This window comes from Acinonyx jubatus, chromosome A1, assembly GCF_027475565.1.
Source record: "Acinonyx jubatus isolate Ajub_Pintada_27869175 chromosome A1, VMU_Ajub_asm_v1.0, whole genome shotgun sequence".
NCBI lineage: Eukaryota > Metazoa > Chordata > Mammalia > Carnivora > Felidae > Acinonyx > Acinonyx jubatus.
In genome coordinates, this window is record NC_069380.1 from 223,646,942 (window position 1) to 223,660,085 (window position 13,144).

A 13,144-nucleotide genomic window follows, 5' to 3' on the forward strand; every position below is an offset into this window, starting at 1 on the left:
AATTCATTCAATAAATAGGCACTGGGCACCTACCATGATTCAAGGCCTGAGATACAAAGATAAAAGAGAACCAGATCCTGCCATTCTCAGGAGTTTAGGAACCCACTGAAGTCTAAGACATACAGACTAATTCTCAAACCTGGCTATACGTTCAAATCACCTGGAGGAACTTTGCCAAATTACCAATGGCTGGGCTTACACCCAGGCCAATTACATAAGCATCTAAACTTTTGGGCAGTTCTTAAACACCTTTGAGCTAGACCATTAAGGTGGGTGGAGATGGCATTTCTAGTTGAAGAAGCTGCAAGAGAAGAGTCGCCATGATAGAAAATCAAGGGCATTTAACAGCTAAACATAAAAACAAGTGGTTCAGTTCCCTCCATTTACAAGGTCTGAGAAGGGCAGTAAAAGAAAATAGAGTGGGTGAAAACCAGACCCTGGAGGGTGTTAAACTTTGGAGAACATGGAGAATCTCTATTTCTGAGAAAAGAGGAAAACTATACTTCAAAAACTTAACCTTCCTAGAACTCTAATAATAGAGGGTCCAAGGGAAGAGGCAAAGGCGTGAAGTTGAGTGTCACGTCTAAGGCAATAAGCCCAAATGAAAGCCCTGGCTTCCCTTCATTCCCACAGAAACTCCCCTTGGCGGACTCCCCTTCGGCCTCACCCAGGGCACACTAGATTCCCTCAAGGGTCAGGGCTGGACCCTGCGGTCTTGTTACCCTGATTCGTTTTCCCTAGGTGATGTCATGTCTGTTTAGTCAGTTATCTGCGTACGCGTTTGGAAATTCTCCACCCAGACCTCACCCCCCGCTCCGACTGTTAACGCTAACTGCCTGTTTAACATCCATTCCCCTTGGACACACTGAAGTAACCTCAAACTCACCATGTCCAAAATTGAACTCATCATATTCCTTACAAAGCCTAGGGCTCTTTATGCTTTTTTTTCCTCTGGAAATGGTACCACATCCCATCCAGTTACACAGGTCAGAGATTTGCATGTCATTCTTAACACTGTCTCTTGCACCCCCATACCTGGTCTACCACCAGGTCCTATGGATTCTACCTTGTGTATGTCTCTTAGATTCCTCCTGCTCTCTCCCCCTCCGTCAGCACCTCCTTAGCCCAAGACGCCATCTTCCTTGTTTGACTGTTTCCATAAAAGTTTCCGCTCACTGACCCAAATTCACTCTTGTCTCCCTGCCACCAAGTCACCAGTTCAAATTCCAAAACTAACCATGTCACCACTTTACTCAAAATTCTTTCATGGCTTCCTATGGATCTTTTTTTTTTTTTAATGTTTATTTATTTATTTTGAGAGAGAGAGAAAGAGTGTGAGTGGGGTAGGGACAGAGAGAGGGAGAGGGAGAGGGAGAATCACAAGCAGGCTCCACAAGGGGCCTCAATCCCACGAACCGCAAGATCCTGACCTAAGCCCAAATCAAGAACTGGGTGGCTCAACCGACGGTGCCCCTGGTCTTATAATATTTAAAAACTTCCTCAGAAGGCCTGACTACATCTCCAACCAGCCACAAAAGCCTTTGTTTAGCCCTACACGTTTGCCACTCTTGCTCCCGCCACAGGGCCACTGGATGCACGGTTCCATCTGCCAAGAGCTTGGTATCCCTGTTTGGACTATTCAACTCCTTGGCCACCCCTCAGTTCCTAGTAAAGTCATGACTTCCTCCAGGCATCCTTCCCTGATCTCCCTGCCTTACCAGCGGTTTCTAACAGCAACTTGATTTGGATACAACTCTACGTTTGGTTGACTTACATTTGATGAAAGCATTTGCTTCACACTTGTGCCCCCACCAACATAACCCCTAAATCATCCCAACACGGGGCTGGGAAGAACCAAAAAATACGTAGGAGAGAGTGTGCCGGAGAGAGAGAATGGATTCAAGAGTTCTTCCAATTTAGAGATGCTAAATGTAACAAGAAGGAGTAGACTCAAAGATGATTACAAAGCTCTCAGGTCTGGATGACGAAGAAATACGAACTATTAGGTTACTAACTACACTGATCCTGATTGACTGATTTCATTTGTACGTGGTTTTCTTTGCTTTAGTTTGCACCGTTCCAATCCCCACACCAAAACACACTATTCTTTTATTTAAAGCAAATGACCTAAAGTTGGCTGCTACCAGCACATTCCAGTCAAGCCCCAGCACAATAATTAGTGCAGGCTTACAAGTACTCCCACGGTAAGACCAACTCTCATCCCCTGCAGCATTAAATATGAAACACCCACATGCAGGGAAACGCTACCTCAGGGCAAACAAAACTTTCTTCATAGAGGAACGTTCAGTACATGCACGAGTAATGAAGTTCGTGGACTGCTTCTGCCCTGCATAGTTTATTTTTAGTCTTAACCTAATTTCACTAGTCCAGAAATATTAACACATTATGTCTACCAATTCAGAATACTTTTCGTCATAAAATAATAAAGTACATATCCAAAGGCTGCTAAGATTTGAATTTATTTCACCCCAGAAAACACCCTTCTCTTGCGCTGGCAAATATTAGTTTGAACCTGAATTATTTTATGGAACGTGGTAAGTTCCTGCTCTGTAAGTACTTCTGTTGTTAAGCCATATTTTATCCCTTTGCACTTTTACAGGGAAGGCATTAAAGTTTATTTTTTAAGGCAAAGCTGTTATATAATAAACCATTCTGGACATGACACAGTTTATGTATTTATAAAATGTTTCTGAGTTTCAAAAGATGCATGTTATAGAGTTATCGCACCTACAGGAGTTGCCAAATATTTGCAATATTTTTGAAATAATAATAAGGACAGGTATACACAATAAAAAGCTACCAACCGATTTCTGGGAAAGCAAATTGCACTCCGAAGTCTTAAAGAGTTTCCTAGAAGTAAAGAAATTATGGGCTTCATTCTGTCTCTGCAAGATATCAAATGCAAGGGTAGCACTGAATTCTAACATATCAACTTTATGATGTACCCATAGGACTCAAAAGTTCCCACCTATATTATTCTCCTTTGGTGGGAAGTTGGAAGAAATGGTACAAATTTGGTTAATGCTTATCTACATATATGATGCTGTAAATCAAAGACACACAGTAAACTATCAATCGGACCGGACAGACTTATATCCACGGTCTCCAGGGATGGGAGGCACACTGACTTTATTCATCAGTGTTGACCCGCCGAAGCAGGGCACCAGTGAGGTGGACAGGACAGCTCCTGACAAAACAGACCATCTAATTTACGTTGGCAAGAGACACTGCCTGCATCAGACCATCTGCTTTCTGGGAGAAACAAAGAAAATTCCAGAGTGCAACAGTAATACTGCCTTCCCTTGCAGTGAGGAGGGATGCCTGTCATTGGATTCCCTCTTCTGCCAAGACCTCTTCCCTCTTTCTACCAAGCAAACGAAAACGACGGTGACTTTTGATAAATAGGGTAAAAGCTTTTTTCTTTTTCTGAGCTGGCTTGACCATCTCATTGGCAAGATGGAGAAGCCTTCCTTAAAACTTTCTGCAGTAGCATTCTTCGTCACCCCCTACTGCTTGCTGCCTCTCTACTTCGAGAAAATGAGAACGCGCGTCCTTTTGTAAACACTGTACTTTCTCCAGAGACTCAAAGACATGACAGCTCAGAGTTCTTCAGTACGACGGAGCAAACATTGAGCTGTTGCAATGCTCACTGGGCCTTAGAGTTAAAAAGAGTTAACGGGCACCCGGGTGGCTCAGTCGGTTAAGCGTCCGATTTCCGCTCAGGTCATGATCTCAGTTTGTGGGTTCGAGTCCCACGTCGGGCTCTGTGCCGATGGCTCAGAGCCTGGAGCCTGCTTCGGATTCTGTGTCTCCCTCTCTCTCTGTTTCTCCTTTGCTTGCGCTCTCTCTCTCTCTCTCAAAAATGAATAAACATAAATAAATAAATAGAGATGACATTTGGGCGGTCTCCCTTCAAAGATTCCACGGTGTATTAAAGAAGACAAACACCTGCTATAAACAAATAAGTGAAATAACAGGTACTGTGAGACACAAGCAAGAGAATGGGAAATGGTTATTTTTGCTAATGAATTTTGGACCTGGAAAGGCTTTTCCAGGACCCAGGGTGAGGCATATTCTCTGCATCACCTCCTGATCCCTCCCTAACAAGGAAAACTATGTTTACGTGGCTAAATGAGTTACTATAAACCATTAAGTCATAAGAGACGGCCTTAAAGGTAGAAAAGGGGTTTTAAAAAAAGGATAAGGAGTATTTTCAGGGTGCATCAGGGGGCATGGGGCTCACACTCCTTTGCCTTGGGCATGAAAGAAGAAAGGAGATTTCGGGCATTTGCTTTCGGAGTGAATATTGAAGCAGGCTGGTGCCTGCCCACTCTTCCCCAGTTCATCTTTTAGCTGGTGCAGTATAGCTGGGAAGCAGCTGGCACAAGCTGGGTCCAGTACAGATGGCTCTGCGGAAGCTACTCCACAACGTAGCATGTTGTGTCCCTCCACACGACAGTTAAAGCCTCTAAAGAACTCCACAATTACAAAATGCTTCCCTTTCCCCTCTCTGGTTTTATCTCCATTACTTTCTAAAGCAAGCATTATTACTTCAGCTGCAAAAAGCACAAAAGAGGGGCGCCTGGGTGAGTCAGTCAGCTGAGCGTCCAACTTCGGCTCAGGTCATGATCTCACGGTTCGTGGGTTCAAGCCCCGCGACGGGCTCTGGGCAGACAGCTCAGAGCCTGGAGCCTGCTTCGGATTCTGTGTCTCCCTCTCTCTCTCTGCTCCTCCCCCACTCATGCTCTGTCTCTCTCTCTCTCCTTCAAAAGTTTAAAAAAAAAAACATTAAAGAAAAAGCATAAATGAAGCGTCAGAAAGGTGAAATTCGTACCCCCAAATGACTCCAATAGTAATGTTAAAAACATGTGGATGGACCCAGAAGCCCTGATACCCCAAATAACAAACTGGTGAGTCACAGCCATTTATAAAATAAAAGTTGGATATATCATATGAAACTACAAATTTCTAGAACCCTTGAAAAATTGAAATCTGGAAACTAAAACAGTTCTGGGCTAATTCCATGTGCTAGTAACAGGGTAGGAGGCAGAGCATTTGAGCACCAATGAATTCTCTACCATCTAAACCGGCCCATTCCAGATGATCTACACATTCACCTGACCTGTTGGCATCTGAGGGCACCTGCTAAACCATATGGCAAGTGGCAGGGGACATCTCATCCAAAACGCTCAGAATACTCTTCTCCTTTAGGTCATCTCCAGCGTGATTCCATTCACACAAATTTCATCCAAATGTCGTCTGCTCAACCACGTCACATAATGTACCTAAACAGTGATGGAAAATACATCCTCTGGAAAAGTCTGTCTATACCCCGATCGAATCATTTTACTGTTATAAACGATCTACATATTTGTGGAGAATAAAGGCCACTGGATTCCAATTGCTGTCTCTAGCCCTATTTCCACCTCCCCATGTTAAAGCAGACACTTTAATCTCCTGGAGTCCTACGCCTGTTCATTTGCCAATGACTATGGAATAGGTCAAGGTTTAGAGGTCTTGGAAGGTTCCCAAAGTCACTTCTATTGTCACTAGTATAATTCTAAAGAATGAACACCCAAACTAGGGCATTCTCAGTTTCTACTTTTCTAGTTAAAAGACATTATTTGGAGGGACGCCTGGGTGGTTCAGTCAGTTAAGCACCCAACTTTAGCTCAGGTCATAATCTCACGGTTCGTGAGTTCGAGCCCCCCGTCTGACTCTGTGCCGACAGCTCCGAGTCTGGAGCCTGCTTCGGATTCTGTGTCTCCCTTTCTCTCTCTGCCCCTCTCCCTCTCGCTCTCTGTCTCTCAAAAATGAATAGATGCTAAAAAAAATTTTTTAAAGACATTATTTGGGGGAAAAAAGGCACCATTGATTTAAATGGCAGTCAAACTGTTGGTTAGGTTTTATGACTCCAGTTCCATTTTGGGATTTGAATTCGCCTGTGGAAAACAGATGTTTAGCTGCTAAAACAATAACATTTTAAAGTTTCATTTCACAAAAATTAAAGCACAGCTATAACCCAGAAGCTCAAAAGGAACCAGCCCACACAGTTATAGTCAGATGAGGGGCAAACAGTCTCCCAAGTCTCTGCTGAGGGGTGCACAGAGCTGCAGAAAACACACACCCTCCAACCTGACACTGGAAGGTAGTTTTCTGAAAGCCAGCAAGTGCACGGGGCCAGCCTGGAGTGAGAAGTGGACAGCCCGTGGCCTTGAGCAGGGCTGGTCAGCCACAGATGCTGGCCACGTCCTTTTCTCTTGGATCTGCACACTCCGAACTGAGCAGAATAGCACAATTCTAATGACAAGACAGAGGCAGTGTTCAGGAAAGGGAACGGGGCTCTCAGTATAGACTGTCTAGATCCCCAAGTCACAGTCACTGAAGTTCATCTGCAAAGCAGACTCGCATTTTCTAATTAATTCAATTCAACTAATATAGTTTTGCTGGGAAGGAAAGTAAACTTTGGGGACTTTTTTCTCCTACAGACGAGGAGATATTTTTAGACTTATTTCATTTATATTTGAGCAAACCACCCAATTTTTCCTGGCCTCTGTTGGCTGGTACATAAGGTGGAAGGATTTACTTCGGTACCCACTAACTTTCTTTCCAATCCAGTTCTATGCTTGTATGGATTTCTACTAAGTTCATACGCTTCAGCAATACAAAACAAGCAAGCAAACAAACAAACAAACACAGGCGTTCTTTTTTTCTTCCAAATTACAGAGCGGAACATTAAATTTCAAAGTGTTTAATATTCTACCTCATAGTTCATAAGCAAAAAGAACCCTTTTTTCTCTATGAATAAAATGCATGAACTAAAGAGAGACCTCAGAGTATGGCCGTCATCAATTGTCCACAAGAAAAAAAAGTCCCCTAATTTGGAGACAGGCAAGGATGAAAAGGCGGAGCACAGGAGATGTTTAGGGAAGTGAAATTACTCTGTATGGCACCACAAATGTGGATACCTGTCATTCTGTATTTGTCCGAACTCACTGGATGTCCAGCACCTATGCGGCTCCTAATGTAAGCGATGGCCTCTGGGTGAGAACGATGTGTCAGTGCAGGTTCATCAATTACAATCAATGTCCCACTCTGGTGGCCATGTTGATGGGGCAGCCTGTGCATATGTGGGTCAGGTGATATTTGGAAAATCTCTGTACCTTTCGCTCTATTTTCTGTGAACCTGAAATTGCTCTAAAACATAAAGTCTTTATTTAAAAAAAGAGAGAGAGAGAGAGAGAAGAAAGAAACCAGGTTTTAAAAAAAAAAGCCTGAAAAGTAATGTTCAGGATCTGCTGGCGTGATTAAAATGAAGAGTGCTGATGCCTCTGGGGTGCCTGGGTGGCTCAGTTGGTTAAGCGTCCAGCTTTGGCTCAGGTCAGTCTTACAGTTGGTGAGTTCAAGCCCCTCTCTGCTGTCAGCGTGGAGTCCGCTGACAGTTTCTACTTTTCTACTTAAAAGACATTATTTGGAGGGACGCCTGGGTGGTTCACTCAGTTAAGTGTCCAACTTTAGCTCAGGTCATAATCTCGCGGTTAGTGAGTTCGAGCCCCCTTTGGAGCCCACTTTGGACTCTCCGTCCCCCTCTTTTTCTGCCTCTCCCCCGCCAAAATAAATAAAAAAAATGTTTAAAAAAAAAAGAGAGAGAGAGAGAGAGAGCGCTGATGCCCTCACAGCTCTACAGGTTCAAAACTGTCGTGGGTGCGGCAGTACGGTATGAAGCGGATAAATACACATCATTTGGATCAAAATGACTGTTCTCTCAGCAGCCCCACTGGAAGGAGCCTGTCTGCCTCAATGCCTACCTGGGGAGAAAAAAATGGTTCTGCAACCAACCTTCTCTGACAACCTTTCTACACGTATAAATACAACATGTATCTCAAAAGTCATTTACACGTTTCCGGGAGAAAGGTTAAGTCACTACAGGTAGGTCACGAAAGGCAGGACATACAACGTTGGACAGTGCATGTCACAACACCGGTGCCAAGGAACCTGTCCTATTTGATTCTCTTCCAGAGACTGCAGAAAAAGTAGTCCTCTGCTTTTTCAAATGCTTGAAATATCTATTCCTTTGCGATAAAACGGGTTTCTCAAAAACTTGCTTCTTGTACAAAATGTAACATTAGTGGGGTTGGAACTAGCATCTTGGTCCCAAAATTCACGTTCCCGTTTACAAAGCCAAGGTCCTTCCTCTCCCCGAGTGTTTGCTCTGAGTCACGTCCCTTATAGCCACACCTCGCTCAGTGCAGCTCAGTGTGTTGAGTTCACCACATTGAATTAAATGGTTTACAGACATCCTTGGGGAAAATTACTCAACTATTGTTTGGTATTCCTAAGTTGGCTTGCCTAAATAAAACAAAAGAAGCCAATGCCCCTTTGCCAACTGCACTTATAATTGAAATGTTAGTTGTTCCTTTTTACTATTTATGCTCAAGTTTTTAAAAAAAAAAAAAAAAGCATACCGGAGCACAGGTTCTTGGAAATCTGCTCAATGTAAGTCTCAAACCCATCCAACTCTGTTTCGATACAATAGTAAACTTGGACCCCACACTCGCACTACAACATAAAAACGTCTACATCCTGAAGCATTTTACATCATCTTCAATCTATTTTCAATACAAGAAACAGAAGAGATGTGAATTTTCCAGGACAGACTGCTGTAAACGTCTCATTCTCCTGTCTTCCATGTTTTTCTTCTTCCTATCCTTTAAAAACAACATCTTTTTTGGCATGCGTACTGCTTAATTTTACGTGTCAGTCTGACTGAATCCCAGGGTGCCCAGATACTTGGTCAAACATTATTCTGGATGTGAGAGTGAGCGTGTTTTGGGTGAGATTACCATCTGAACTGGTAGACTAAATAAAGCAGATACCCTCTCTAAGGCGGGTGGGCCTCATCCAATCAGTTGAAGGCCAGAATAGAACAAAAAGGCTAGCAAGTAAGAGAGAAAACTCCACCTGCCTGACTCCTTGGGCTGGGATTCCATTCTTGGTTGACTCTGGACTTGAACTGAAACACTGGCTCTTACATAGTCTTGAGGCTGCCAGTATTCACTGGAACCCCACCACTGCCCTCCTCCAGCTTCCCAACTACAGATCTTGGGACTCGCCAGCCTCCATAATTGTAGAAGCCAATATCTATATATACACACAGCTATATACAATACACACAAATACACACCCTACTGGTTCTGTTTCTCTTGAGAAATGCTGACTAATACAATATGGCATACAGACACATGACCATGTTTCGGCCATTTCTCCTTTTACAGTGTTATAACCAAACCATAAGCTAGTTTCCCTGAATGAAGATGAAGGTTTTCTTCCATTTGAATATTACCTTTACCCAGCTTCACATTTTTACAGTAAAAACGTGGTGTCATGTTAGAAACAGTCTAGGCTTCAATAAACATTTCCGTCATGGAAACTTGACAAACTTTTCTTAAGCACAAGCTAATCATATTTTTATGGCATGGAAAAATCATATCAGAAAGACAGGAAAATGCAGCCAACTGCCATTCACTTTAATGGAAAAGATCATAGGCCTTTTTTTTCTCCCTAAAATAGGAAAACCTACTATTTTTATTACCGTGATTTTAATAGCAGCATATTGGAAACATCTATAAATGCTTGGTTTCATTTGCTTTTCCAAAGTTGTATCTTTATTTCAAAAAGAAGCCACACACACATACATCATAGCATTTTTCTTATGTTTTGAAAGACTTAAAATGTTTTCTTTTTTTATGAAGGCCACATAAGCGTTACCAGGCTTTTTAATATCAGTGCTGTGCATCATCACTACGGGAGCCAGAAGAACAAACCTTGCGACATCTGAATGTATTTCAGGCATATTGCGCACCGAGTTGCATTTTATCCATAACACTCTCACTAAGCGGACTTCTGTGGGTTTAGTGTCAGAACCTTTCTGAAAGCCATTTGGAATCCTGGATCTTGGACCACATTCAAAGTAGGAGGAGAGAAAGGGTGCCCGCCAGCCTCCATTGGTAGAGTATGCAAATCTTGATCTCTGGGTTGTAAGTGCCAGCCGGGCATACAGATCACTTAAAAGGAAAACAAAATAACAAAATAAACTAAGAGGAGAGAGGAAGAAAGTGACATGGTGGTTCACCAGTCAGCTGAAATGGCAAACAAGATATGTTTTCCTTTACTAAACTGTACTTCAGGTATTTTTCTCATTCATTTTGCATTTCTGGTTCTGATGTTGAGAGTAGACATCTATTTATTATTTATGCATTTAATAAATCTTATGAACACTGCCATTCACTTTTAGAATTTTCTTTGAGATAATCTAGTGAGGTGCACTAAATATACCGTGTGTCTGCACACCCACACACACACACACACACACACACATATTATTGACCTCATAACTGTCTAGTCTACTAGATTGAGGCTGAAAATTATTCTTATTTTTTTCTCCTTTTTTTAATTTAAATTCAAGTTAGTTAACATACAGTGTAGTCCTGGCTGCAGGAGTAGAACCCAGTGATTTATCTTTTACATATGACACCCAGTGCTTATCCCAAAAAGTTCCCTCCTTAATGCCTGTCACCCATTTAGCCCATCCCCCCACTCACCCCTCCAGCAACCCTCAGTTTGTTTTCTGTATTTAAGTATCTAAGAGTCTCTTATGGTTTGCCTCCCTCACCAGAGTCAGAATTTAAGAATGGCCATTTATAGGGGTGCCTGAGTGGCTTAGTTGGTTAAGCGTCTGACTGTTGATTTCAGCTCAGGTCATGATCTCGCAGTTTGTGAGTTCGAGCCCTGCATCAGACTCTGAGCTGACAGTGTGGAGTCGGCTTGGGATTCTCTCTCTCTCTCTCTCCCCCTGTCTCTCAGCCCTTCCCCTGCACCCTCTCTAAATAAATAAATAACCCTTTAAAAAAAAGAAAAAAAAGAATGGTCATTTATACTGAAATAGCAAAAAAAAAACAAAAAACAAAAAACAAAACCCAACAACAACAACACAATCCACAACTGTTCCCTTGTTTTACATTAATATAACAAAAATGCACATTATTGTCTTTCTTATAATTCTTATTTATACCAAGAACCATTTATTAGGAAGAATAGTATATCCCAACTTTTTTTTTTTCAACGTTTATTTTTAAGACAGAGAGAGACAGCATGAACGGGGGAGGGACAGAGAGAGAGGGAGACACAGAATCGGAAGCAGGCTCCAGGCTCTTAGCCATCAGCCCAGAGCCTGACGCGGGGCTCGAACTCACGGACCGCGAGATCGTGACCTGGCTGAAGTCGGACGCTTAACCGACTGCGCCACCCAGGCGCCCCTATATCCCAACTTTTAATAAAGAAAAGTTGGTTAGTAACTAAATGGTTCAATATACACTGGAAAGAATGAGGACAGAAAAAAAAAAAAATAAAACACTCACAATTCATCTGTTAAATGTGCTAACCAGGATGAACAGTTGCCAATGACTGCACTAAAAGAGACTTTATAAGAAATGAATTTATTTATTTTAAATGCTGAGACTGGACATTTCAAACATGATGAAACAATCAGACACAGAGTGACTGGATGTAACCACCCATTTTTATATCAAATATTTAGAAAGCAAAGGCACGACTCTGGGGCTTGACATATTCCAAGAGGACTTTGGCCCAGAAGTTCCTTTTATGAGGCATCAAGCCTTCCCAAGCCCAAATAATTCCCCAAGTACCTTAGATTCATTTTCCACAAGCAAGGAAGGATCAATTTTAAAGTGTAATGTTCTGCCTGCCAAACATCAGCCGGACAGGAATGTTCAAAGGTGCAAGTTCAAGTAGAGACTCCTGATTCCATACAGGAGCTGGAGAACACGCTCTTGAGGCAAGCTTCAGAAGCCAGGAGCACAGAGGAAAGGGGGGATGATGTCCTATAAAGAGAACTTGGCTTCTTCAAGGGTTGTTTCAAACAGGAGAGTGACAAATACTAGCAATAAACAGCTAGAAGCGACTTACAGTGCTCGTTGCTGCTAAAGAGGCTTTAGCAACCGTGCCGAACTCACCAAATGTCCAAAGCCATTCTCTGAAGAATAGTTGAGCACAGAAAACAAATGGAAGGCTGCTTTCTGCTTTCCATGCAAGGTCTGATGCATAAATAGCAGAGCACAATTTATAGGACGAAGTAGGTTTCAAGGATCAGTCCCTATTCTGGTTTCTACAATGAAGTTCTATTTGGTCAAGCAAATGTTAGCCTACCTCTGTGTCACACACCATGCTGGGCTCTGAAGATGAGAAGATGAGTAAATCATTATCAATGAAAAACGCTTTGACATTTTTATTTTTTTTACAAACTCCAGAAGTCCCACCCCTAGGAATACATACCTCGGAAATACCTCTGTACCTCGGTGCCCAAAGACATAAAGCACTGTTCACAATGGCCTCAAAACAATCAGAATAGGTGAATAATTTGTGCTATATTCTCTAATTATCCTTTTTAATGTTGAAAATCATCCCTGCATAGCCGGGTCCCCAGCCTCTCTCATGCCTTACTTTTATGCACAATAATTATTAACATCTAATCTGTGAACATTAAGACAATTTGTGTTGTTTAGCATCTGTGTTTCTACCTGAAACTTAAGTTCCATGAGGGCAGGCTTTTTTTTTTTTTTTTTGAGGGCAAGGATTTTGATCTTGCTTTATTTACCACTACTTCTGTCCGCGCAGCCTAGAATGGCATCTGGCACGTGAAAGGAATTTGGTAATATATGTGGAAAGGAGAGGGGAAGGGATACAGACAGGGAGAGAGAAGCAAAAGAAAGAACAGAGGTAGAGAAGAATGGAGGAAGGAAGACAGGCAAGAAATTGCTAGAAACAGTGAAAATCAAAGAACTAAAGACAACCACCAGCTTAACAGGAGCAATTCTCATGACTATAATGCTGACTGGGGGAAAAAAACAAAACAAAACAAAAAAACCGAGATGGAAAAGAATACATACAGACTGATTCCATTTACTTTCGATTCCAAATAGGCAAAACTAATGTTACGATCCGTACGTAACTAGAAGAGCTATAAAGAGAACAACAAAGGTGTGGTACACACAAAATCTGATGCAGATACCTTGAGAGGGTGACGGAATTGCAGAGGGCGCAGGGA

The 13,144-nt window shown here is 42.3% G+C and overlaps 1 protein-coding gene across 2 annotated transcripts in view; it reads right to left on the reverse strand.

The window, feature by feature from the left end:
* FBXL7 (F-box and leucine rich repeat protein 7) overlaps window positions 1–13,144 on the reverse strand; it is a 391,544-nt gene that overhangs the window by 328,015 nt on the left and 50,385 nt on the right. The window contains exon 1 of one of the 2 annotated variants that reach the window (XM_027074455.2): window positions 5,144–7,889. The exons of the other annotated variant lie outside the window; for it this stretch is intronic. Coding sequence (XP_026930256.1) covers window positions 5,144–5,201 — 58 coding nt within the window. The 5' untranslated portion in view covers window positions 5,202–7,889. Of the gene's footprint in view, window positions 1–5,143; window positions 7,890–13,144 lie in introns of those variants that run through there. 2 annotated transcript variants of the gene reach the window in all.